The sequence below is a fragment of the Crocodylus porosus genome, unplaced genomic scaffold (genome assembly GCF_001723895.1).
Source record: "Crocodylus porosus isolate Cpor-Errol unplaced genomic scaffold, CroPor_comp1, whole genome shotgun sequence".
Classification (NCBI taxonomy): domain Eukaryota; kingdom Metazoa; phylum Chordata; order Crocodylia; family Crocodylidae; genus Crocodylus; species Crocodylus porosus.
In genome coordinates, this window is record NW_017728951.1 from 1,907,974 (window position 1) to 1,931,832 (window position 23,859).

The following is a 23,859-nucleotide window of genomic DNA, read 5'->3' on the forward strand; positions in this document are numbered from 1 at the left end:
GCATAGAGATACCCCATTTTGGAGTAGGGGCAGGAACATCGGTACTGTCAACTAGGGGAACAGAGGCAGCCTCCCATACAACTTATTTGTCATCAAAGTCATGGTGGGTGAGATTCTGAGAGTGCTGAGTCCACCCTAACATGACGGTAGGGGGCGCTAGGGAGTTCACGGCCGCTCCTAGGCCCCACTCCCTCGCAACGAATGACTACTGCTCATTGACTAAACAACATTGCTCTAACTGGGGTTCATGGGCTCTTGATTCCATAGCTAATTCAGAAGTGTATAACTATATATTGGAGTAACTGTGACAAACATTTTGACTAATGCCATGGTCTGTGAAAGAGCTGTATCCCTCTGAATCAACGGCTTGGGATATTATAGTGTGACCAAAAGCCCACTGAAGTTATTGGAATGATTCACAACCACCTCCCTGGGCACTGGATCCAGGTTATTAATAACTAAACACAGTTCCTCCAGATTATTAATAATTTATGCTGCACTAGTGTTGAAAGGCATTAAATCAGGGCTGGTGACCCACTGTGCAACTTTAGGGCATATATGAACACAGAGGACCCAGCTCCTTATGTCGGAGACCTTATAATATAATAAGGCATGCTCACATGAACCTGGTTAATAGGGATCTTGCTATATATGAGTCATATTACTTGGAAACTTGTTTTACACCTAGGTATATAAACTCTTTGTCTTTGATATAGGATATCTATTTGACATCCTAGAACTGACATAAAATTCAATATTCTTGCAGTCATTTGGATGGCTTTCTTTGCTTCCATTTCCTAGAAATTGGAATAAAACAGACCTCTAGGTCTTTTTGCTTCCTGTTAAACGTCTGCCCCATTTCATCGCTCTTCAGCCTTCTCTCTTTTTTTGAGCAGCCAGTTAAACAGTTTCTAATGAAAGCCATCAGAGTGTCACAACAAAGCACCCATCTCATTCCTTCGATGCATATGTCTTTTTTTAAAGCAGACACAAATTTTTCAACATTGGAACTGAGTTACAAAGGATGCTTCATGCAGGATAGTGGAATGTAGCTTGGAATAGCCACTGACTGGTGCAAATTAACAAGCAGTGACCTGACATGAGCCAAGGTAATTTTTCTGCTGGTTAGATAAAGCTACCTCTGAGGTATCAACAGTTCTATTTTCTCAACAACTGAAATATAATCATGTGCATTTTAGCTAGAGTATATCTCTCTTCCTAGGTACCAGTTTTATTTGAGCTTTCCTTCTCAGACCATGCCATTCAGAGATGTATCCTGCTTTCCCAGTAAGTCTAACAGCCTTACAGCAGTTAGAATCACCACCAAAAAACTAACTGCACTTCTATGGCTGAGCTATATCTAAAAAATATATTTTCTGGGTAGGAAACAATTTCAAGATGTAATTTTTCATTAAAAAATATCAATTTGCTTTTTCATTCTTTCACTTTAAAATCAGAAACAGAATTGCTGTTGAAGGACAATCTTTTCCCATAGTAATACTTGTCTTTTTGTTTTGTTATAAATTAGGTCCGTGCATAGATGTCTTAATATGTGACCCCAACAACAGTATCTGACCCTCTTTATACCAGGTATCTCTGATGCTGACCCCATGTGAGCAGTAACTATAGTTGGCAGCCCTAGTAATCAGGTCTATATTGAGCAGATTCTTTTTGGTATTGGGTGGTGGAACCGGAGCGTGCTCCATCCACTCCATGCATTGACCTGGTATTCCAGTGCTTCCAGGACCGGTGCAAAAAAAAACAGAAAAAAAAAAAAAAAGTTACAAATGCTTCTAGCATCAGATCCATCTAATTTCATGTGGGTTCCTTCTAGAATGACATTTCAGAGGTTATGTGAAAACAACCTTTTCTCCCAGTCCAGCTGAGATTTAAAAAAAAAAAAGAAAAAAGGATAGAGGTAAAGCACCAGTCAGTTAGGAGGATGGATACTTCAGTATCACACACAGTTCCATTCAGCAGTAATAATATGGAGGGATAAAGACAATTATCAATTCTAAAAATAGCTATGCAGTTCTAGGCTGAAAGATTTAGCTCTGACCAATCTAAACATGAACCTCTAGGTTCCATGAGCCTTTGTCCAAATCAGAACTACCTCTGGAGCAAATGTTTTTCTGCTTTGGTCTTGGACTTTGTAGACAAGGGACTAAATAAGAGAAAGTCCCAAAACAGTAACTTAAGCCAGAAGCTAGGAATACCAGTGAAGACAAAGAAATTGAAGGGTCCGGGGAAGAAGCGAAAACAGAATTGGATCAAGCACGTTAAAATGCAAGTCAGTATATGTGGGGAAAAATAAATTCAGTGAGGGGGAGTCATCTGGAAAACAAGAAATGACTAGGAAGAAAGATTAAATAGTTAAATAGAGTGGCATCCTGATCTCAGCCAAGTCCCCAGGTGGGGTAAGAGAGGCTGGGGCCATTACTGGACTGGCCCCCTCAGCCTTACATGGGGTCCGGGGGGCCCACTGGAGCTGCAGAGGCAATCCTGGGACTCGGAGCCTAGCTGGCGGCTGGAGCGTGGCTCCGGCCAGCCAGGCTCTGTTTTCGGAGGGCACACGCTACCCCCGTATGCACCACCCACTTTTTTTTTTTTTGTGCAGGTGTTTTTTTACCTTGAGACTGCCAAGGGTTACCCTCTCTCCCCTGAGTGTGTGGTATGTGTCTACAGCTGAATGTGTCGTATGTCTGCAGTGCCACATACTGCATAGCCGTGCTTGTCTGGGTGTGGCCCAAGAGTCTATACATGCATACCACTTCAGACCAGTTTAAACTTCCCGAAACATTTCAAAACCAAACCCAGAAAATCAAGTACTATTCTGAACTCGTCCCTCTTGAACTGATTTAATGTTATGATTAATGCAGACAGAGAGTGTTGTGTGCCTAGTCAGTCCTCCAGGCATCCCAAACTGCACTTTCTCACCCCTAACTGATTTAGGTTAAATTGGTTTATTGGATTGTCCCAGATCCCCTCCAGATTCAAGCTGTCTGCTCCAGCCCAGCAGGGAGGCTGTCTGTTCACTTCCTTCTCAGTTCAATCTACGCAGTTTAAATTAACCTGCAAAGACTGAATCAATTTAGTGTTGGGCTTCTGTCTGTACTTGGCCTGTTAATTATTCCTTGCCCTCTGTCAGCCCTGCCTGGCAATGCCTGAGTGGCTGGAAAAGCCTGAGTGCCCTTGGGGGTACAGTGGAGCACCCACGACCTGGGAGCCACAAGCTGGGCTCTAACACCCCCCCCCCCCCACTGCCTTAACCCAGGTCTCCCCCAAACCCCAGAGGACTCCGGGGAAGCTCCAGGAAGACAGCCCTGGAAGGAAGAGTGCTCTGTGCATGCCCCCCAGCCCTGGGGGCATTTGGCAGCAACACAACCCTTACAAGGGCCAATTCTTCAAACCTCTTGGCAATGTGTAGGGGGTGCACATGCACCCCGACCAGCCGTGCTCTCCACTTAGGCGATGGGGAGAGGGGCAGGTGGGAACACTGACTGGGGAGGGGAGCATGCCAGATGTAGCCCTGTGGCCTCCCCTGGGAGTACGGGGGCCATTTCCTGGTCGGTGAGTTTTGCTGCAGGGTTCTGCGAGATTAGCCATGGGGGGGCTGCCTGGTCACTGGGGAGGGCACGCGTCCCCCCTGACTACAGTGGTACCAGTCCCTCATGCCTCAGTGGAGGTGTGAGCACCTCTGCCCAGGAACAGGCTATGAGTCCAGGGATCCCGGTTTTCTCCAATTAAAAAAAAAATCCCCAAGTTTCAGTTAAAAACAAGTAACCCCGATCCACATTTCCCCAGGATTAAAATGCAACACTGCTATATCTACATCTACCTATTAGTGGCGTTTTATTTAAATCGCAGAAAAACATGGATATGGGGTTACTTGTTTTTACCCGGAAATTGGATTTTGTTTGTTTTTAAATCCGAGAAGAGCGAGATCCCTGGACACACCTGGAACAGCTGGGCCTCACCTCGGCCGCCCCCCGCCTCGAGGGAGGATTTATAAAACTTGCCTCTGGGGTTTTTTTGAACCCACAAGAGGACCGGGCTCGGGCCGTCTCTCTCGACTCCGTCACGCTACCACCAGGCTGAGTCACATTGCGGCCCCCCTGGTAAACAGGGGCCATGACGTCACGGCGCCCGCTAGCACCACGTGCCCCTCCCGGTGTCAGCCAATGGGAGGCGGGCTGCTGCCGCAGTCAACCGCTGTAGGGGGCGTCCTGCTCCCGGGGGAGGGGGTGTTTCTTCCTCCTCCCCGCCCAGCCCGCCCGCGCTGACGCGGTGCTCATTACCCGTCGGGCGCTAGGACCCAGCGCTCCCGCAAGCGGTTTCGTCACCGCGCGCAGAGGGTGGAATCTTGCGGCGCCCAATCAGGAGGGGCCGCTCCCTGACGTCATCGTCCAGGCCAAAGGAGCCGTTCCCCCAACAACAACAACAGCCGCCGCGATGTCGCAGGACGAGAAGCTGCAGGGTGAGCGCGGGGCCGCCCACCCCCGCAAGCGGCGGGGCAGGGAGGGACGGGCCGGGGGCAGCTGGACGCTCCTCGCCGCCCTGCTCCGTAATGTGCTGCGTGAGCGAGGGGCAGCGGCGTCCAGCGGCGGCAAGGGAGGCTGGGCTGGACAAGAGGAAACGCTCTCCCCGGGGGGGAGGAAAGCGCTGGGCCGGGCTGCGCCATCTCCATCCCTGGGGGCAGGCTCTGCCAGCCTGCGAGGGAGAAGTCACGCTTTTCTCCTCGAAAGGAGAGCCCGTTTTTAAGGTGTGTTGATCCGTTTTTGAAATGTGTTCGTGACGCTTTCGGGTATTTTTTGCAACCCACAGGTTGAGAAATGCTGGCTTAGATAAGGTCTTTTCCAGCCCTCTTTCTGTGGTTTCTAGGCAGTTATGCAGGGCTGTCTGCACAGGAAGCAATCATCTCTCCCCTGCCTGAGAGCTGGGGGTTTGGCAGTTTCTTAAACTTGATGGTGGGCAGTAGCCATCCTCTGTTACGCATGCGCAGATCGGATCCAGGCCTCGCAGGGGATTTGAGAACGCCTTTGTGGGAGAGTCCTTAACGCCCCTAGCCCCCCTTTTTTTGCTGTTTTGGGTCTGCTCCCAGATACTCTGATCGCAGAAGCAGTTTGGTCTGAATCGCAATATTCAGCCTGTGAGAGAAGTGGCTCGTGAGGGACAGTTTCAAGGGAGTTGAGATGCACTGGCCAGTGATCATACCTAGTGTTAATATGAATTATGACTCTGTTTCCCTGCTCCCCACTGAGCCAGCCAAGAGATCCTTTTCTCAGAGGAGTGGGTGCACATAGAGAAATCTGCACCTGAGCTGTATAAAAACTCTTTGGACAGGCAGAAACATGGGCATCTGGAACTTGCCTCAAAAAGCAACTAGGTTGAGAACCACTGGTCTGGAGGAACTTCCTTTGGCTTCTCCAGATAAAATAAAAGCCCTCAGACACATCCTAGGACCTAGGTTAACATTTTTAAAGCAGAGCTTGATCATGTCGTCTTGGGTAGAAGATGGAGCTCTTGGACTTGGTTGGAGCTGGGGGTGCTTGGCACTTGCATCTAGGGGCTGCTAAAGTGGATCTCCTAGCTGATATAAATGAGAGGAAACGGAGAAATACTTTTGACTTCCAATTGTTTTGGGTGCCCCTAACAGTTACTGTTGCACTTCGTAGCGATTACTGGTATACAAAAATATTTTTACAGTTTAGAACCAATCACAGGAACACTTAATTATCACTGCTTGTTTTTCATTTGAATAAGTATTCTGACATTGCTGTGAGTCTGAGAAATTGAGTAGTCATTTGCAGTTAGAGGTAAAATGTGAAGTAATTACTATTGAGAGAAACCAGATGACCTGTTTGGGTATTAGGTTTGCATTAAGATGGTGTTCTTGATGCTGCTTTAAAAAAAAAATTGAAGATAATTAGTTCTACAAAAAGACTGTCACATTGTTTACAATAGTAAATACTGTCAACAGGTGCTGTCAGCTTTATATATAAATGATCTAATAATCGCATTGTTGAGTACGAGGATTAATTAACCTATAGCTCAATTTTTGGCACAATTTGGACATTTTAACAGTTGATCAAAAATGTTTATGACTTCTTAGCACTCCGACAAAAAAGTAATGTTTTGACATGTAATTATGGCACTTTGACTAGTATGACCAGAGTATGCACATGCTGTTTGTACTGTTTGATGGTTGCTTATGGGGAATCGGCCGGCTGACTGTCAAATGACTTTGTCCTGTCCAGATACAGAAATCATTGGAATAGATTTTTTCCTGTTCTTAATAGTTAAATAGTTCAGATGAAGCTTTCATATCTGCACATAAATAGAGGAGCAGAATGTGAACTGGGGCTCAAGGAGGCATTGGAGCAAGGTAGGGCAGAATGGGAGCCAAATGATATGCTCAAAGGTGCTGAAAGTACACAAGCTAAGGCCGGTCAGGGTAGCGCTACTTTAACCCACACATTGATAACTCCTGAAAACTTCAGGATTTCCTGACTACCTACAATTGCAGAGAAAATAACAAAGGTCAAAGGTAGGAGAGCCAATCGGAAAGATGGAAAGAATCAATAACTGAGACCAAAAGTGACCCTCCCTTACTCCCACCATTGGCAATATTAGCATCCCAGATTATTTACATGATAAGAATTTTGTGGATTTCCAAATTTTAGAGGAAAGTTGCTAAAACCATCTCTTGGTCATCTACAATGCAACTGTTTGGGTTGGCTTCTTGCTGTTATCTACCGAACTTTTAATTTATTCAAAATACAGCTATCAAATTCTCACCCAAGTTGTTGGGTTAAATTTTCCTGTTTTGAATTCTACAAAAGCTGCTCTTTTATTCCTCCTGGTCTCATTTCTTCCTGAACAATGTCACTTTCTGTCTGGACCTCTCTCAACTGTTCCTTATTTCCTTTTCTTAGCCCTAATTTAAATGAGCAAAGAATGGTTCTTTCCTCACTTATCCCTTACAGCATGGTTGCTGTCTTCCCCCTTGTGTTTACCTATTGTGTAGGTATATACCTTTTAATTAGCTAGCTAATTCAGAGGAGGAGAACCATGTTACATCTATCTTTACTATTATCAATTTGTTTGCATCAACATATATAAATAAAAATGAGTTCCATTGACATGTATATGATACAATATAGCTGTAATTCATTAAAGCAATTTTACAAATGTGGAATCAAACCCAAGTCTGTCTACAGAGTGGTTGGGTGGTAATGTTTATTGAAAACACTTTGAGAAGACAAAGCAACATATCATGTGATTGTTAGCTGTTCTTAAATATTTTTATGTAGCAATAGATGATGAAAGTTGCCAGACACCCTGTATTGCCTTACAGTGACACTTTCATAAAAATATCAGTTTTCATTAAAGTTAAATGTAAGCACTGCTCTAATAGGGTCGCAATCCTAAAATACCACAAATAAACTGAGTTACTGTTACATGACCATGTTTTCTGACTTTTGTCTGCAATGAGCCATGAAGTTACGTACAGTGGAATATCCCACAGAATGCAACTAAAAACTTCTGCGCCTGACTATGGAAAAAGACACTGTATTGGCAAGCTTTTCCCGTGAATCAGATATGCAGGACGTGTCAGCCTACTAACAATATCACCTAAGCAAGTCACTAAACATTCTTCAAGTTTCTTAGCTGGAACATTAATGGCACTGTGCCCATATTTCACTGTACATTTGATCATCACATGAAAATGTTACCCTGAGGAAAGTGAACAGTTTAGTACTTTATGTTCCCTTTGTACAGAGCCACTTGCCCACAAATGTGCATTAACTATTAAAAATCATAACATGCAAAAAATATCAAGGCCTGATTAAAACTGCATTCAAATCAATTGGAAGATTGATTTTGAATTCAGTAGGTTTTGGCTCAGTATTTTTGCAGATGAGTGACAAAAATAGGAAACCATATAAATATCATCATATTTTTCCGCTGGAAAATATGTTCAGATATGTTAAAAAATACTTTACTCAAAGGGTTAAAACTGTATCCTGCTGGGAGGCCTGTTAGGATAGAGTTTTATTATTAACTTGTAATAACTTGCAGATTGAGTCTAGTCACACCTGAGAAGGCAGGAGCAAGGCTGTTACACTTGTAATTGTCATGTGAGAATCCGGCTGTTTAGCCTTCAATATTTATCTGTGGCTTATTACAGTTTTATTTTTAATTGTGCCAAGCAGGATCCTGGGTGGAACTGCACTTCAGTAGCAACGGCAATGGTAATGGCAATGGCAATAGTAACACTATCCAACCAACCACTCAAGAGCAAGTACCGGCCTCTCTTTCTATTTACAATGGTGACATGGAGAAAATTCTCCTAGATGCCCAGCATGAATCTGGAAGGAGCAGTTCAAGAGAGAGCTCACGTTGTGACAGGTAAATAAATACATTATTATAAGGGATTACTATAAGGTACTTTTCCAAGTGTATTTGTATGTTAGAGACAGACCTGTATAAACATACAGCTGTATTTACATCTGTATGTAAACACAGATATATAAAAAGTCCACAGTGAACAGATTTTTTTTTTTAATGGGTACAAACTGGAACACAGTATATGGCAGGAATTAGCAGTCTACTACCTGTGGGCCAGATCCTGGCACAGAGCCATTGGATCTAGTCTGCAGGCCTGGCAGACTGTCCATGCCATGGTCAGGGAACAGGGAGAAGTGGCAGTGGCAGCAGTGAATGTGTCCTAGCTTATGCTTACTACAGACCTAAACCAGATTAGTCTAGGCTGCCACTGCAAAAGGTTACTGACTGGTGCTGTATGGGATAGTAGTCCATCCAGAAACTATGAAGAAATGATAAAGGGAAGGACCATGGAAGATTTCCTACACCTTGCAACAGTGGCTTCTCAGGCTGGGGCTCACTGACTTTGCAGGAGAAGGTCATCAGTTGCACTTTGCACTGATGCATTATTTAATGGCCAAATTCCTGTTTAGTAAAAAGGAATGTGATGCTTTCACAGCCTGGAGAAGTGTGAGACGGCTGCCATCCTAAATAGTCAGGCAATGGCAATGCCATTCTGGCAGAGTAGCAGTCACACCTACAGTATGCTCTTGCTGCCCATGCTGTGACAGATTGTAAGAAGAATCTGCAGCTGTCCAGCAGACGTTGCTTTTTAACTTTTAGTTCACCCTATAGATGCTACCGGCACAGATAATTTAATGAAACCGTTTTCTATTTGTGCTTCTCTTTATAAAGCCCTCCTCGGTCCCAGACACCTCATGACATTAACAAAGTTTCTGAGATGGAGAGTCACAGCAGTGGAGAAAAGAGTAGCTCTCAGGTAAAAGCTTGCTTATTCAGTGATTGTCACAGTTGGAAGACTAGTATTGGAAAATACAAGACTGAGCCTGGAAAAACTAAAACAGCTGTGTAACTTTATACTAGGCAGTGATCCCTTTGAGTCTGTAAGATCGTGCTCCTTGTATGGACAGTTCTACATCACTGATTTGCATAGGCATTTTGTAGACATGAGAAGGGATTTTCAAAGAGGCCTAAGGGACTGAAGTCCTCAAACCTATTAAAGATTTTGTGATGCAAACATGGAAGACAATATACACAGGCCTACTGCTAGTCACTAATGTCATGCAGAAATCTTCCAAGTGCAGAAGTTTTGTCCTGTTCTTGTGATTGTCAGCCTTATGTATTTCACAGATTCAGATAATTAGGGGTAGTTTTGTTTTTAAATAACAGCTCACAATGAGTGAATTTCAAATTTTAAAAAAGTGTAGCATTCCTCAAAGGTTTTGCTTCTGTCTAGCAGACATTCTAGCCTCAGAGGTACATTTTAGAAGCAACAAAGTGGTATTTAGCTATGTGATTCCTATTCACTGGAAATGACAATTTAAGTTCTTGCATATTGCTTTGATAATTTACCCCTTATTCTTTGAACCATTTTTGCATATTACTGTTATATTTGTGAGGAGTGCTAGGAACTAGAAGATTAAGATGAAAAATATAATACAGATGTATGTTTTGAGTCTACTTCTTCATATTTAAGTCTTTTTATTGTCACTTTGCTGTAAGGAGGCTAGAAGCATAGGTCTCCACAGCTTCTTTAGTTTCTTTACTAGTTATTTTGTGGAAAAAAAAATCTCTGTGAAGTAGTTCTTAGATAAAAGTGCGAGTGCTTCAGTGGAGATGGGTATGTTTGGACCTGCAGTATTTCTGTCCTGTTGTCAAGTGGCAATGATGAAGAGTCTTGGGAGATCAGTTCTCTACAACAGAAATCAGTGATGCAGAGTCAAGACATACTTGTTATGCAATACTCTCTGAAAAGTTGGCTGAAGTGACTTAACTTACTTTACGCAGGAACCCTTGAAGTGGCAGCAGATAGAGTTCTTTAGGGCAGCATTCTGTTATTTTAACTATGTTATCTTAATCCTTTCTTCCTGTATTCCCATCTCATTCCTTTCACACCTTGTATCTTCAGCAACAAATAAAGCACAGATCATAAAGACACCTTTCCTTTCCTTCTGCATCTCTAGATACATCCATCCTGTGCAGTAGCAAGAGGCAGCAGACGTTTGAAAAACTAGGCCCCGCTCATGTAATAATGCTGTATCATGCAGAAGCAAACACAACCTTCGTTCTGGCATTTCCTAACTTTTGCACGTCTGACTTCGCAAACATTATGTTCTTTTAACAGTTTATGGATATGTAATTTCCTAAAAAAAAGCAAACTGAAAGAAAAAGTTCCATATGCTATATCACATCAACAACCACGTGGGCAAGCAGCCCTGCTGAAACTTTTGGATTCACCATGTAAGCCATGGGTAGGATGCCATTCTGTGTACGGACCCAGCATTAAGGGGCTTGAAATATTTTGCCTAGAGTTTCACTGATAGTTGCTGACAGAAGAGGAATGACGACATTCAGAAATCCTGGGTTCTATTTCAAGATCTGGAGGGTGCTGTGGTCTCAGAGGCTTGTTCTCGGCAGGTTCAAGTTCTTCTTTTCTCCTCTATCCAAGGCTCCACTATTTAGATTCCTCATCCTGGCTCTGTCTTTTTTTCCCCCCAGATAGTCTCAGTTTCTACCTTCCTCTTGTTGGTCCCTGTATTTTCCCCCACCTGGCTTTCAGTTGTGTACTGAAGTTCTTTCATTCCAGTGGCCCTCGGTTTCCCTTCCTGGCATCCATGTAGTCTACTTCTCCTGCCTTGTATCATCACCTCTGCATCCCGTAAGGCAGCTTCTACTATTGTCTCAACCTCGTAGGAGACATTTAGGGAGCAGGAGACACAAGATCCCTGCTTTCAGTACTAATGCTCTCCCAAGACCTACCATAGCACTTAGCAGCATTTGTGGGGAAATCCAACTCATCCCTCCATGCCTGTAACATGTTCAGCATGTTCTGAGGAGACTTTAGCTGCTGAACTTTCTATTAAGTTTCTATATGAGCAAGTGTGAACTGAGTTTTATTCATAAACTTTTATCTTGGCCAGATATCAATTGGCAAAAGGCACATCCCTGATGAAAAGACCTCACTTCTGTTCAGTTTCAAAACTACTTCGGAGCAGGGAAGTGCCAGATTTTTTTCTTTCAAGTCACCAGACCTTTTTTAACACAGGGAAAAATTATACATTTTTCCTTGGCTTTGTTCTCAGAAGTAGCTGAATCACTTAGACTGAAGTTTTCTAAAGAGGGTCCAGCCTGAGGCAGATACTTGATATAAAAGGAAGCGATAGACTGTAAGATTTTTTGGAACACATGAACACTACATGCACATTAGGGAATTAGCATGGGGGAAAGCAATGGTAGAGCTGAATTGTGAAGGTATCATGTGAGCTGACATTACTTAGACAATACTAGATTGTTAGCGAAAAACAGTTCAGAAAGTTGCTTCAGTTTCTAGAAGGGTGGTTTTTGTTAGTTGCAAAGTCCTAGAACAGTCCAGTGCCCTGTTTTGAGGATGATTTTCTGTTTTAGTCTGAAGAAGATTTTCTTGAAAGGAGGAGAGAAGTAGAAAGACTCTTGAAGAAAAATTCAGATTGGATATGGGATTGGTCCAGCAGGCCTGAGAACATCCCACCAAAGTGAGTATCCTTAGCAACAAGCTGCTTTTACTAGTGCTTTTATTTTCTTAGAGAGAAATATTTATTTATTTATTTAATATTTGTTCTTCCTCTGCTCCCCCAAACTAGGGAATTCCTCTTTAAACACCCTCGTCGAACTGCCACTCTCAGCATGAGAAACACCAGTGTGATGAAGAAAGGGGGCATATTCTCAGCAGAGTTTTTAAAGGTTTTCCTTCCATCTTTGCTTCTCTCTCACTTGCTTGCTATAGGCCTAGGGTAAGTTTTTAATTTAAAAATTGACCTCTCTGAACAGTGTCATTCTAGCTTCTCAGTCTTAATTTAAACAGCACAGTTCTTTCAGCATAGATTTACAGTGACCAATCAGTCAGTAACCGATACCCACTAATTTAGAGCTATTTTATTGCAGAAGAAAAAGCAGAATATGACCAAAAATCATCAGTGGCCTGATTTATTTGGTTTCCTATCTGTTTGCTTGTAGCACTGCTGTATAAACCAATTTCCTTATGCTTTTCTCATTCCTAGAAGACCTGCTTAGAAATGCATCAGACACTGGAGTTAGGAGTTGTGTATACATGTATGCTACTCTGTTCTGTTTTGAAGGGTGAATTTTCACCTAGAAACCAATTTTAAAGGGGATACAGTGGTGGATTTTATATTATTTAAGAATCACGTGATCTTATCCAACAATGGGGTTGTTTGTCAGCATTGGGTTGAATCTTCCTCTCTACCACCACTACCCACAAGAGAGAAACTACGAAAAAGAGATTAGCCTTCACTTATTCCAGTCAGGCTGAGGTTTGCCTTTAGGGTCTGTTTCCTAAGCCTGTCAAATTCCTAAGGGTCAATACAGAGGTCAAGGAGTCTTGTGTGAGAGCCAGGCCCATCCATAATGAGGCTCCATGCACTAGTAAGAACTTCAGCAACGATACAGAAGTAGCTCCGTAAAGGGAAAGATGCAATTCTGGACTATCATGTCTTTCTCTGCAGGGCTAATAGGGAAGACCAGTTTGTGTTTCCCAGCAGTCCCTCTTATCTTCTTCCCACAGCCAAGTTCTAAGGGGCAGAGAAATGAGTGCCATATATTTTGGGGAGAGAGTATTTTAAATAACTCAAAGTAAAACTTGTTCCTTGCACAAGGTGACAGGCCTTCATCTCATCTCACGCCACTAAATTAGCAAGGAAATTAAATGAGCTGCCCCCCTGTAAAACTGTTGAACATGGCATCACAGCTAGACTCAGTAACTTAAGTATGCCAGTGCTACTGATACTATTCTAAGAATTCTTTCCCTGACAATATTTCCCTTCCCTCCTTCAGTTTAGACATGCAACACAGTGGTTATGGCATGATTGAACTACTTGTCCCTTAATTTCAAAGGGACACAGGCTTCTGGAGCTCTGTGGGTACAATTAACTATCCTGTCCAAATCCTAGATCTCATTCATTACTTTATTCCTAATCTTAAATATATGTTGAAAGTTGACATAAAGTTAGTCCACAGAGTTGACTGTATAAATTGAAATAAAGCATGGCTGTGTTAACTGCATGAGACTTGATAAGAAAAATCTAGTCCGTGTCTTTTACAAAAAGAGAGGGGAATCCTAACACTGCCCGTACTTCTTACGTGGTTTTTCAGCATTGCTGTGACCTTGGAACTTTCTAGCCAAATGAAGGACAGACTACTAAAAAAAAAAAAAAAATCACATCTTGCAGCTTCTTTATAAAATGCTAAGTTTAACGGAGGTCAAAATGGTAGTCTCTCCAAGTGGTCATTTCTTCAGAATGAGAAAGGCAAACAATATAACAAAGATAATCTGGAACAGCAGTGAAAACGTACTTTGAAAAATGAATTATCAGATGTTAAAAGGTGTCTCAGATAGACATTATCAATGAGATGTTTAGAAGCAAATGAGAAAATGTGGATAACAACTTTGGGGGAGGGAAAATGGATTTTAATAACCAACTTTATATAGCTTCAGAAGCTCTTTCTGATCTTTGTCTCACTTCTCTCTGACTTTTCCACTATTGAAATTGAATGGGCTCGGCTGCCACTGAAGAACTATTTATTTTGCATCTTAAAATCAGGGGTTCATTACAGGACAAAGCTATGCAAAGACATAAACAACAGAAATCTGGGGTTCTAAGTGCAAACTGTTTTGCAGTCTTAATTCTAGCAGGTACTATTGCTCCCACCATAAATTACATAGCTGGTAACTTGATGAGGAAAATATTATTCTTGATGTACTATACATTCTTTTAAAAATTAAATGCAACACTCACTGACAAATATTTTCTACTCAAGGATTTACATTGGAAGACGGTTGACAACCACAACTTCAACCAGCACATTTTAAAAGGATGGTGAAATTTGGTCTCAAAGCAGCAGGGATACCCATCTGGGAATACAAAACAGTGAATCACAGAAACTTCTGAATTTGTAAAGGTTACATAACCTGTGTGCATTTGTTTTGTAAAATGTTGTGTTCCTAGTTTAGTAGTAGAGTGGGAGAAGAGACACTGAAACCAATTATAAATAGCCAATGATTTTTAGATCATTAAGCATGCTTCAGACTGATTAACATCTACTGTAATGTAGAGGAGGCATTGTTGAAAATTGAAGAACTCAGTGTTAAGAACCTTAGCTTTTATATATAGTACTGACTGTCATGTAGCTAATCATCCATCCAAAGTACTGTTTCTTTATACTTTGTAAAGTAAATATTGCCATTATTAAAGTAATCGTGACAATCAGGGGTTAGTCCAAAAGCTGTGGCATTACATACAATATTTTGGAGAATGTTGTTGGTTCATTTGAGGGGACACATCATTTACTTAACATGTCATTTGTCTATTTTACACAAAACAGACACGAAACGTTAAGACGCATTAGATGCTCAGCTTCTATAAATTTTAAAGTTAAAATTTTAAAGTAAATTTTAAATTGTGAAGTTTGCAGTCTGGTCCACAACAAGTCTGAATTAAAATTTAGGCCCTCGTGCCTAATGAATCATTTCCTTTTTCAGTTGCTGTTCTTATTTTCAAATTTAATTAAAGTTCCCATTGCTGTGTCTTCTTGCACAATACAACTTTTTTTATTTTCAATTTGTGAAAAAGAGGAAACGATCTGTTTACCTTTTCAGCTGGTTTTGTTCCTATATGGATCCAAAGCATGCAGCATGTTTGTTTCTGTGTTTATTTGTACTTACAGAACCTGTTTTAATTCGGGTGTTTTATCTTCATTTAGTGAAATGGACAAAAAGAATCTTTGCCATATTCTTTGGAGGATTTATCTATTTAAATAAAATATTTTCTTGTGGATTCAGAATGGGTTCACCATCTTCTTTTCCCCCAGTGTTGAAAAATAATTTCTGAAAGCTGAATCTTTGATAGTGTCAAGGTTATTTTTATGGTATGTGCTGTTCTTTTAAATACTTTGCAGATATTTACATCTAATTAATCAGTATTGGGGAAAAAAAAAAGTAAAATTTATAATCACAGACAATAAAGGTTGGAAGGGACCTCAGGAGGTCATCTAGTCCAACCCCCATAGTGCAGAATGAACACACGCTGTCTGAACCAGCTCAATACACATTGCTTTCATCTGCTTGCAGTATCATCATTTAAAAATAAATTTGTTTTTTACTTTGGTTTTATCATTTTTTTGGGGAAGTCAGGACTTTTTTTGTACTTGGAATGGAACTGACATTAATATGGCTTTTTGTAATGCCTCAATTTATGAATTAACAGTGAGCACCCTATAATATAATAGTGTTCATGCTGTACCCTTGATGGAGTATCACAGCTAGGGGAATAATCTACTGCTGCAAAGGAAAACAGTGATATTAAACCCGTGGGCCAAATACTGCAGTTACACACGTGCTTAACCTTCCTTAAGAGCAGTTTGGTCAAGGTCATTGGAACTCATCAACTGTATGAAGTCAAGCACGTGCAGTACTAGGAGGATGAGGGCCTAATGTACTGCATTTCATTACATTTTATTAATCTTCTCAACAGGAGATTAATCAGATTTCTTTGGCTTCTAAATAGCCTTCCCCATCAAAAAGTAAATCGTTGAAAATAGATGCAACTGAGAACCTAAAACCTGACACAATTTCATTAATTATTAAAACCCCAGTTGAGGTTTTTGAAAGGGAGTGCCAGTGCCCCTAAGGTAATTCCAAAGCCAAATTAGGATAGAATTAAACCACTTCTTTTTATTACCCTGACCCTGACTTACTGAGGATACTTTGAGATTTGAATAGCTGTCAAATAAATGTCCCCAAGAAGCCCCCCCGCACCCCCCAAATAAAACAATCAATGCATTTTTGTGTAATAACTTAGCACCAATTATTTTGGGTGCTTTTAAAGGAGGTGTAAGCCAATAAGTCTCTTATTTTTGGTAGACAACAGCAAATAAACCTATATCTTGCAACGGTACTTTTTCTCGTAGTCCCAGTCATCTTGCATGAATGTATGTACATATTGCATTTTATGTAGCCAGTGTTCTTTAAAACCACTTTTCCAGTGGTGTTAAATTAACAGTTCTTGATTTGCTTTAATGTTAAAGAATGTAGTGCATTAAAGTTCCTTATATTTAAATAGATTCTGACACCTAATTAGAGTGGTATTTTTAAAAAGTTTAACAGGTGTTGTTGAATGCATTTTCTGGTACCACTGAGGTAACATTCAGTTAAATACTGTTGTTATGTATTGATTGTATGAAAGCACCAACCATTAATAAAAAGTGAGGCAATGTATTTTGCTTCATTCTCTTATTTCATAACAGCAGCAAAGAAAACCCTCCTACAGAAGAACGTATTGATGTGGTAGTGTGCTGCTTGTGAATGGAAAATGTCAGTCTGTAAAGAGTCTTACAGTACAATAAGTGTGGTTGAAAATCTTTTTAGCCCAACTATGTTGCCGAAGTGAATTCAGGGTCTGGCAACCCAAGGCAGTGTTGGGTTCTATGCCACAGAGGTGCTTGCAACTAAAAGGAACAAAAAGTAACTGGTACACACATGGCACCACCAGTTTTTGCTTTTTTTGTTGCTTCATTTCCACATCCTTTTTTACTCCTAGATTAAGAGCAGTTGCAGGGGTAAACTGTATTTTCTGATTCATTAAGATCAGTGGTTCTCAGGATTTTTAGCACTCTTCCATAATTTATTTACTGGGTAAGAACCGCTGTTGAATGGTCTGAGCTTACCTACCGTGTCAGATAGCCTAACGCAGGCAAGGGCACCCCCATGCCTGGAAGACCTAAGAATCAGGGGCATGGCTCTGCATCCCCCAAACTCCTGGCAGGGAGAGGGGTCAGGATGGAGAGCTAAGCCCTGCACTCTGGAACCATGTTATGGGTCAGGTTGGCTTTGAGCCATCTGACCTATGCTTAGTCAGGGTGTGGGGGGAATGCCCACTCTCAGGCATGCTGCTGTATTCCACTAGGCTGCCTCCTGAAACTGGAAAAAGTGCAGCCAGCTCTGCACACCAGACATACAGGACAAACTCCAGGACATCTGGCACATCCCTGCAGTATTTCTGGTGTCCTATGGATGGGTTTCACCTGCAATTTCAGAGCACTTGGCTGCCCTGGGAGTTGGTTATAGGCTTGCAGGACCTATTAGCTCTGGTAGGGAATTCTTATTAAGGAAACACTTTGTGAGGGAGCCTAGATATGATGGATAAAGGAAAGTTGATAGATACTCTACAATCACTCAGATTCTAGTGGGGTTGCTGGCAACATTACTCAGGAGTGTGCATATGTGGAACAGAGAGAGCTCGATTCAAAGTGATATTTGTCAGGTTTTTTTTTTAAGCATTTTCAAGATTAGTAAGCTTGTGGCACAGGCAGCATGGGATAACTGCAGGCACATAAGAGGAGTGGATGTGTAGTTTTTTCTAATGAATGTCACTGAACCAGGTATTCAGAAACCGACTACACAGGAAAAGGGGCTATGACTGAGTTAAGGGGACATGCAGGTAAACAATTATGGCCCCAGAATGGTGTCTAAGTGTTCCTCAGTATATAGGATTAGGAACTGGGCCCAAACCTGTGCATGAGGTTGGCAGATACTCAACCAAGTATAATTTTGTGGCAGGTAGAGGGGAAGAAATTAGCCTACTCCAGTATACTGGACATTTTGGCTTGCATTTCTTTAAGATTGGAGCAGTGACACCACCTAATTCTCAAAAAAAGGTCCAGGCAGCTAGGTGCTAAAGATCAGATTGCGTTTATGAGCAGCCACTGGAGCTCGCCAGGGTGCCAAAGACTTTTATGACTATAGAAGCTATCAGGAGATATAGGTCAGTGTCTGCATTTGCAGGGACTCTCATGCATTGCACCTGCTACCAGGAAGCTGATGAGACAGTAGGTGGCAAATGACCTTCAAGACTGAAGAGTCCATTTGTGATTGTACAGAAGCAGTGGTGTGAAAGCAGCCCTCAGTGATAGCACAGCTACAGGCATCTGATGACCTGGTTATTGGCCTTCATAAAAAAGATACTGGAGCTTGTGCTAGCTTAAACTGAAGATTTAAGAGCATCTTTACATGTGCGGGGGGGGAGGGGATGTGTTTTAATTAGAGTGGCTCTTGGACTCCCAAGAACTGCTCTAATTAGAACAGCCCCAGCATCTTGTGTATTCAGCACCCCGCTTTTCAAAATGGCAGTGGGGGCACCTCAATTAAAACTCATTCACCAAACTTTAGGTAAAGTGCCCCACCACTATTTTGAAATGCAGGGACGCTGAATACATGTGACGCTGAGGCTGCTGGAGCATTCTAATTGGAGTCTTCCAGTAGACGTGATTAATCGAGTCTGTTCCGACGTGTTCCAAGTAGAATGCATCCGAGCTGGCATTGAGTTCCTGTATAAGTTCCTTAAGAGACTAATGCTGATTTAATCTCCACAGCTCCAATTCCAAATACAATTTCCCAGTGTACAGACTAGTCAGGGAAGGTGAGGCATGCAAAATTATTACAATATGAATACATTTAAACCCGAAATATATAACTAAACCATAGTCTGGTCCAGCCACACCCTTCCAAAGATATTTGTTCAGAACAAAATGTTGGGAAGCGTATTCCAATAGCTGTAGAAGAACTACTCACCTTGTACAGAAGTTTCCAGACGTATTAATTTTCTTAACAAGACCACATCCATACTGTTATGCGTTGGTCATGCAGGTCTGGATGCAGTAAGTGTCTGTGATTTAAGAGATCTGGCATTTTTTGTAGATGCAATGTAGTCTCTCTGGCTATTCGAAGTGCCATCTGGGCCACTGGGGGCCTGGAAGGGAACTTCATTTCTCCCCTCTCCTCTTCCTTGCATCCTTAATATAAACCTTGAAAAACAGATAATTGTCTTTTCCTGGGACAGCCACAGAGAAGCTGTGATTTCTAGGTCACTTCAGTAAAGCACTTAAGCTTCACTCATAAACAAACCTCTAATGGCAAATAAATTTTCCTGTGAGCACTACTACTGTCCACAGTTTAGTTTATTGCAATTTTTCTAAGTAAGTGGTACTGGTTTTTGTCACAACCTGTAGTCAATGGATCGATTGGTCTGACTCTTTTTTATATTGTTGCCTAGTTTATCCCAAGCAGTTAGCTGATATTCAAGGCTTTGGCAGTTATGAAGAGAACTGATTATACAACTCGGGTATTTCTTTGGTACAACTGCATTCATTTACAAGGACTGTTCAGAGCTGTTTCCCCAAAGCCATTAGGAGGCAGCATTTTTCTTGCTCAGTTCCCAAGCTTCCCTTCCTAGTCAGTCCTGAGCCCTGCCTGAAGAGCCATCTCCCTTCCCTTTCAGGATATGTTGCAGCTGCTTTTCTGATGACTTCCAGGTGCAACACTACAATGCAACTAATGCCCCAAACCCTGTATCTGCAATCAGTTCATAAGCACGACCCTTGCTACTCAGGCCTTACACATGGGGGATGGCCTTGGCTGATGGTTCCCTTCCCCCCCCATATCTTGTCTGTCTTATCCTTTGTCTACAGCTACATTTATTACCCCTTTCTCCCTCCACCTGTCTCTCTACTGACCACCTCAATTTACATTTTAACTGACTGGGTTTCTTGCATTCGTACTGGCTTCTGGCTGCTTTCCTACTCCGTCCAGGAACAGCACAGACCATCTACAGATGCTTCCTCTGCCTGATAAAGGGTTTATGCCTGAAAGCTTGCTAAGAAGAATTTTTCCAACTATTTGAGTCAGTTAATAAAAGATACTGCATTTACCCGAAGAGCTGTGTTTGCCTATGCCCTTAGACCAACGCAGCTACAACCGACACCCTGAAACAGCCCCTTAGGCATTTGGAGGCTGGATAGTAAGCCCTGTGACTACCTGCGACTAAAAGCAATGCATGCAGACAGTTACTTCATCTTCCAGAAAAACAATGTTTTGATTAAACATTCCACTGCTAGGACTGTTGAAGAGACCTAAGCAGATGCAGATTCTTAGATTCTGCAACTTTGTCTTCCACGTATACTCTGCCTTTCTTTACTAGCTTTCATGGTGCGTATATGAGGACATAGTGCAGTGGTTCTCAAACTTTTTAGACTCAAATCACCCCTTGGAAAATTCCCTGAGTATTCACTCATTTCTTGGAAAAATATTTAGAAAAATTCTTGTGTTGCAAAGAATTCAAAGACTACAACAGGTCTTAAAGTTTTTGATGCTATGTGAAATCCTATTTGAAGTCTCTGGGTTTATCTTGAGAAATAATGTATAGGTGGTTGCACATCAACATGAATATTGTGCAGTGTCCCAGAGCACCCTTAAAGGGATCTCGCAGTTACCCTGGGATATTGCAGGATCCTGGTGGAGAATCATTTGTCTAGCATGAAAATAGGGTGAGTTTTTGGCCAGTAAGTACAAATGAACTGACAATGGTCATTTAGATGGGATCCAGGAATATCACCCAATATTGCATCATGTCGTACCTCGAAGTGGTTCAACTTCTCAGGAATTTCTGAAGGCACGTTTTGGGAAACCAAACTTGGGCTTTGACCCTCATGTCAACAGCTATGGAAATAACAGGCTATGGAGTACCACTATACGGAAAGTCGATTTGAGAGTAGGTCTTTGCAAATCATATCCGTAAATATGGTAGGCCAAATAAAATGTGTTTGACACCTGGATAACTCTGCAAAGATTTTAACAACTGGTAGGAGAGAGTATTCTCTCACAGCTGGCCAGTTACAAATTGATCCATTTCTGTTGAGAAGGAATTGTTTGGCTACAGTTAACTCTGAAATTCTGTGGCATGTCCTCAGTCTGAGTGAAGGCTTTACAGTGTCTTTCAATGGAAGGGCTAATCCTGCAATGACTTCTTTAAGTCTTGGACTAAGGGAAACCAAATTACTGTTGCAAAGAATTCAGAAAGACCACAGGTTAGTTTTTGACACTGTAATCTTGTCTGAAATCACTGGGTTTTTCTCGTGCTAGTAATACGGGTGCTGTGGCATTCTGTTTGACAACCACTGTCTTATAACCAAAGAGTACAAATCCTTGAGTCTAGGGCCAGCTGCTAGATGGCCTCAGAAGCTTGAAAGATTGCTTGCTTGTTCTCCTTGGTTGGCTGATAGCTATATAACCACTCCAGGAGAAACCAAATGCTAGGGCTTTATGCAGCAACATAGGAATCATTCTGAACATGGAAGGAGGATCTCTTGCTCACCTCCCTCTAATCCCTAGATGCAGGGGAATGGAGTTCTTACTTGTCTCAGTTCAAGTAAGACCACTCCTTAACTTTCTGCACAAAAGCTAGCTTTTAGAGTGGAAAAGATGTCTTTTCCTCATCAGCAAAGGTTTCTGGGCTGAAAATTTGACAGGCATAATTTCTATTGCACTGCAGCCCAAGACAGTTTCACACAGCACGGTAATAGCCTCTGGAAGAAAAGTCCTAGTATATTTTTAAGATGAGAAGGTAATTAAGAAAATGGTTTTTTACATTTTTTACTTGCCCTTTGCAATACAAATCGTTGCATTACCGTGTTTGCTTCTGCATTTTGAGTAACTGGAGCTTCTGGACTTCACCAACCTTGGTTCTTGAATAGGTTGTGAAGAGTTCTCTGCTACTGGTTTTGCTGCTTGTAGGAGCCACACGTTTCAGGGACAAGGCAGTAGCCTACACAGTATCCAAAGCAGTTCTCCATGTCCATGAAAAACAAAGGTCCGTGGCTTGTGAAGTAACTGTTTCTCGCGCTCCTGAAAAATCACCTGCAATGTCTTTTGGACTTGAGTTCACATTTACAAGATTCCTCTCTATTGCTATATTGAGAGGATAAAGACAGACTGTTCAAGAGGAGCATACAACTGAGAAGCCAGAAGGTTGCAGCCTCAATACTCTAAAAATTCTTAGCTTTAAGAGAGAGGGAAGGGACCTAGAAAGTTAACCAATACTAATATACTTAAAATGACAAAACAAAATAATCATTAAAAAATCGACTCACCAATCATTTCACTGCTAGAAGGGAAAAAAGCTGGGTGGTCTTCATAAAAGGCTGCATACTATAGTTCCCAACAACCATAGTGGACTGCTTCCTAAATTTGCAAGCAAGAGGTATGATTCATTAGGGATGAATGAGCAAAGAGTCTGTGAAGGGAAAATATGTTTTCACACTTTTCTCATTTTCACAGGAATGCTAAAGAGACACATGTTAATGTTCTAGTACAATTCATCTGCAGCACATCAGTATGAATTACAGATATCTTAACTGGAAGTCAAGGGAAAAAAACACACAAAATAGTATTATATATACCTTGTATTTTATATAGCACTTAAACCAAACAATTAGTTTTGAGAATTTCATAAACTATACCTGAAAAAAACATTTAGCACATTAGGCCCTCTGTAAAACTTTTCATGCTATTAACCTAGCCACTAAACATTGCTAGATCCATCAGCATGTCATTTCATTTTGCCAACAGTTTAAAGCAGGTCTCCCCACTCCCTCCAAATCTCCCCCATTCCTACCTTAAAGTGCCCTATCAATGGAAAGCACCAGTACCGCCAGTTTTACAATTCACTTATCTGCATATAACCAAATTTTCTGAATTCTAAAATAGCACACTGAACAAACAATACTTCAATTTATTTTGAGAAATTACATTCTAATCTACAAGCAAGTAAAGTGCTTTCCATTAAATATGTACTCAGTTTCACAGGAAATACAGAAGTAGATATAGAAGTCTGTTAGTGCCTAGCTCCATAGCTTTATCTTCTACTGTTAATTTATCTACCAATAGGCAGCTAGATTGTTTCCAACAGGTGACCCTGAACCCATTCAGAATTGTTAACTGATTTAATTGATCTCTCAATGATCTCATTTCTGTGTGAACATCTGAAAATTTGAGTGAGAATTCCATCCACCAGAAAAAAATTACCAGAAAGACTGGCTAAGTGAGGTACACAGTGAAAGATTTTCAGGAACCGTTATTAGCTGTTTAGCTGCAAAATCATGCAAGTAAATGTACCTAGTTTTTATTAAATAACTAGCTATCCAATCTCATTAAAATCCTTTCAATTTCCGTCCATTTTTCACCTACCGTTACTTAGGCCATCTAACAGTGATGACTGCTACCACTTTAGGAAACTATGATGACACCAACATTATATAGGCTCTCCCTAGCAGAAGCTCAGTAGGAAACCTGGAATCACACCATGGTTTTTGCTAGCAGTGCAATGTCGGCTACAATGTGAAATCTTTTCAGATTCCTAATGTATATATAGCTCTGCCAGCAGATTTTTGTAACCTAAGCCAAGGGGT

General features: G+C 41.5%; 1 protein-coding gene and 1 long non-coding RNA gene across 2 annotated transcripts in view; both read left to right on the forward strand.

Moving 5' to 3' along the window:
• Positions 1-19,910, forward strand: part of LOC109324129 — a 24,395-nt gene extending 4,485 nt beyond the window's left edge. The window contains exons 2-3 of the long non-coding RNA XR_002104855.1: positions 15,456-16,941; positions 19,896-19,910. This is a non-coding gene — a long non-coding RNA (uncharacterized LOC109324129). The remainder of the gene's footprint in view (positions 1-15,455; positions 16,942-19,895) is intronic.
• BNIP3 (BCL2 interacting protein 3) lies at positions 4,351-16,837 on the forward strand. Its single transcript, XM_019556025.1, has 6 exons — positions 4,351-4,477; positions 8,217-8,412; positions 9,244-9,328; positions 11,974-12,080; positions 12,189-12,338; positions 14,383-16,837. Exons 1-6 carry the CDS (start codon positions 4,453-4,455, stop codon positions 14,432-14,434), a joined length of 615 nt encoding a protein of 204 aa, XP_019411570.1. The 5' UTR covers positions 4,351-4,452; the 3' UTR covers positions 14,435-16,837.
• Positions 19,911-23,859: the final 3,949 nt, after the last annotated feature.

Coding starts and splice junctions, on each gene's coding strand:
- BNIP3 (XM_019556025.1), top strand. CDS start 4,453: ATGTCGCAGGACGAGAAGCTGCAGG. Junction 4,478..8,216: donor GCAGGACGAGAAGCTGCAGG/GTGAGCGCGGGG, acceptor TGTGCCAAGCAG/GATCCTGGGTGGAACTGCAC. Junction 9,329..11,973: donor GAGAAAAGAGTAGCTCTCAG/GTAAAAGCTTGC, acceptor TTTCTGTTTTAG/TCTGAAGAAGATTTTCTTGA.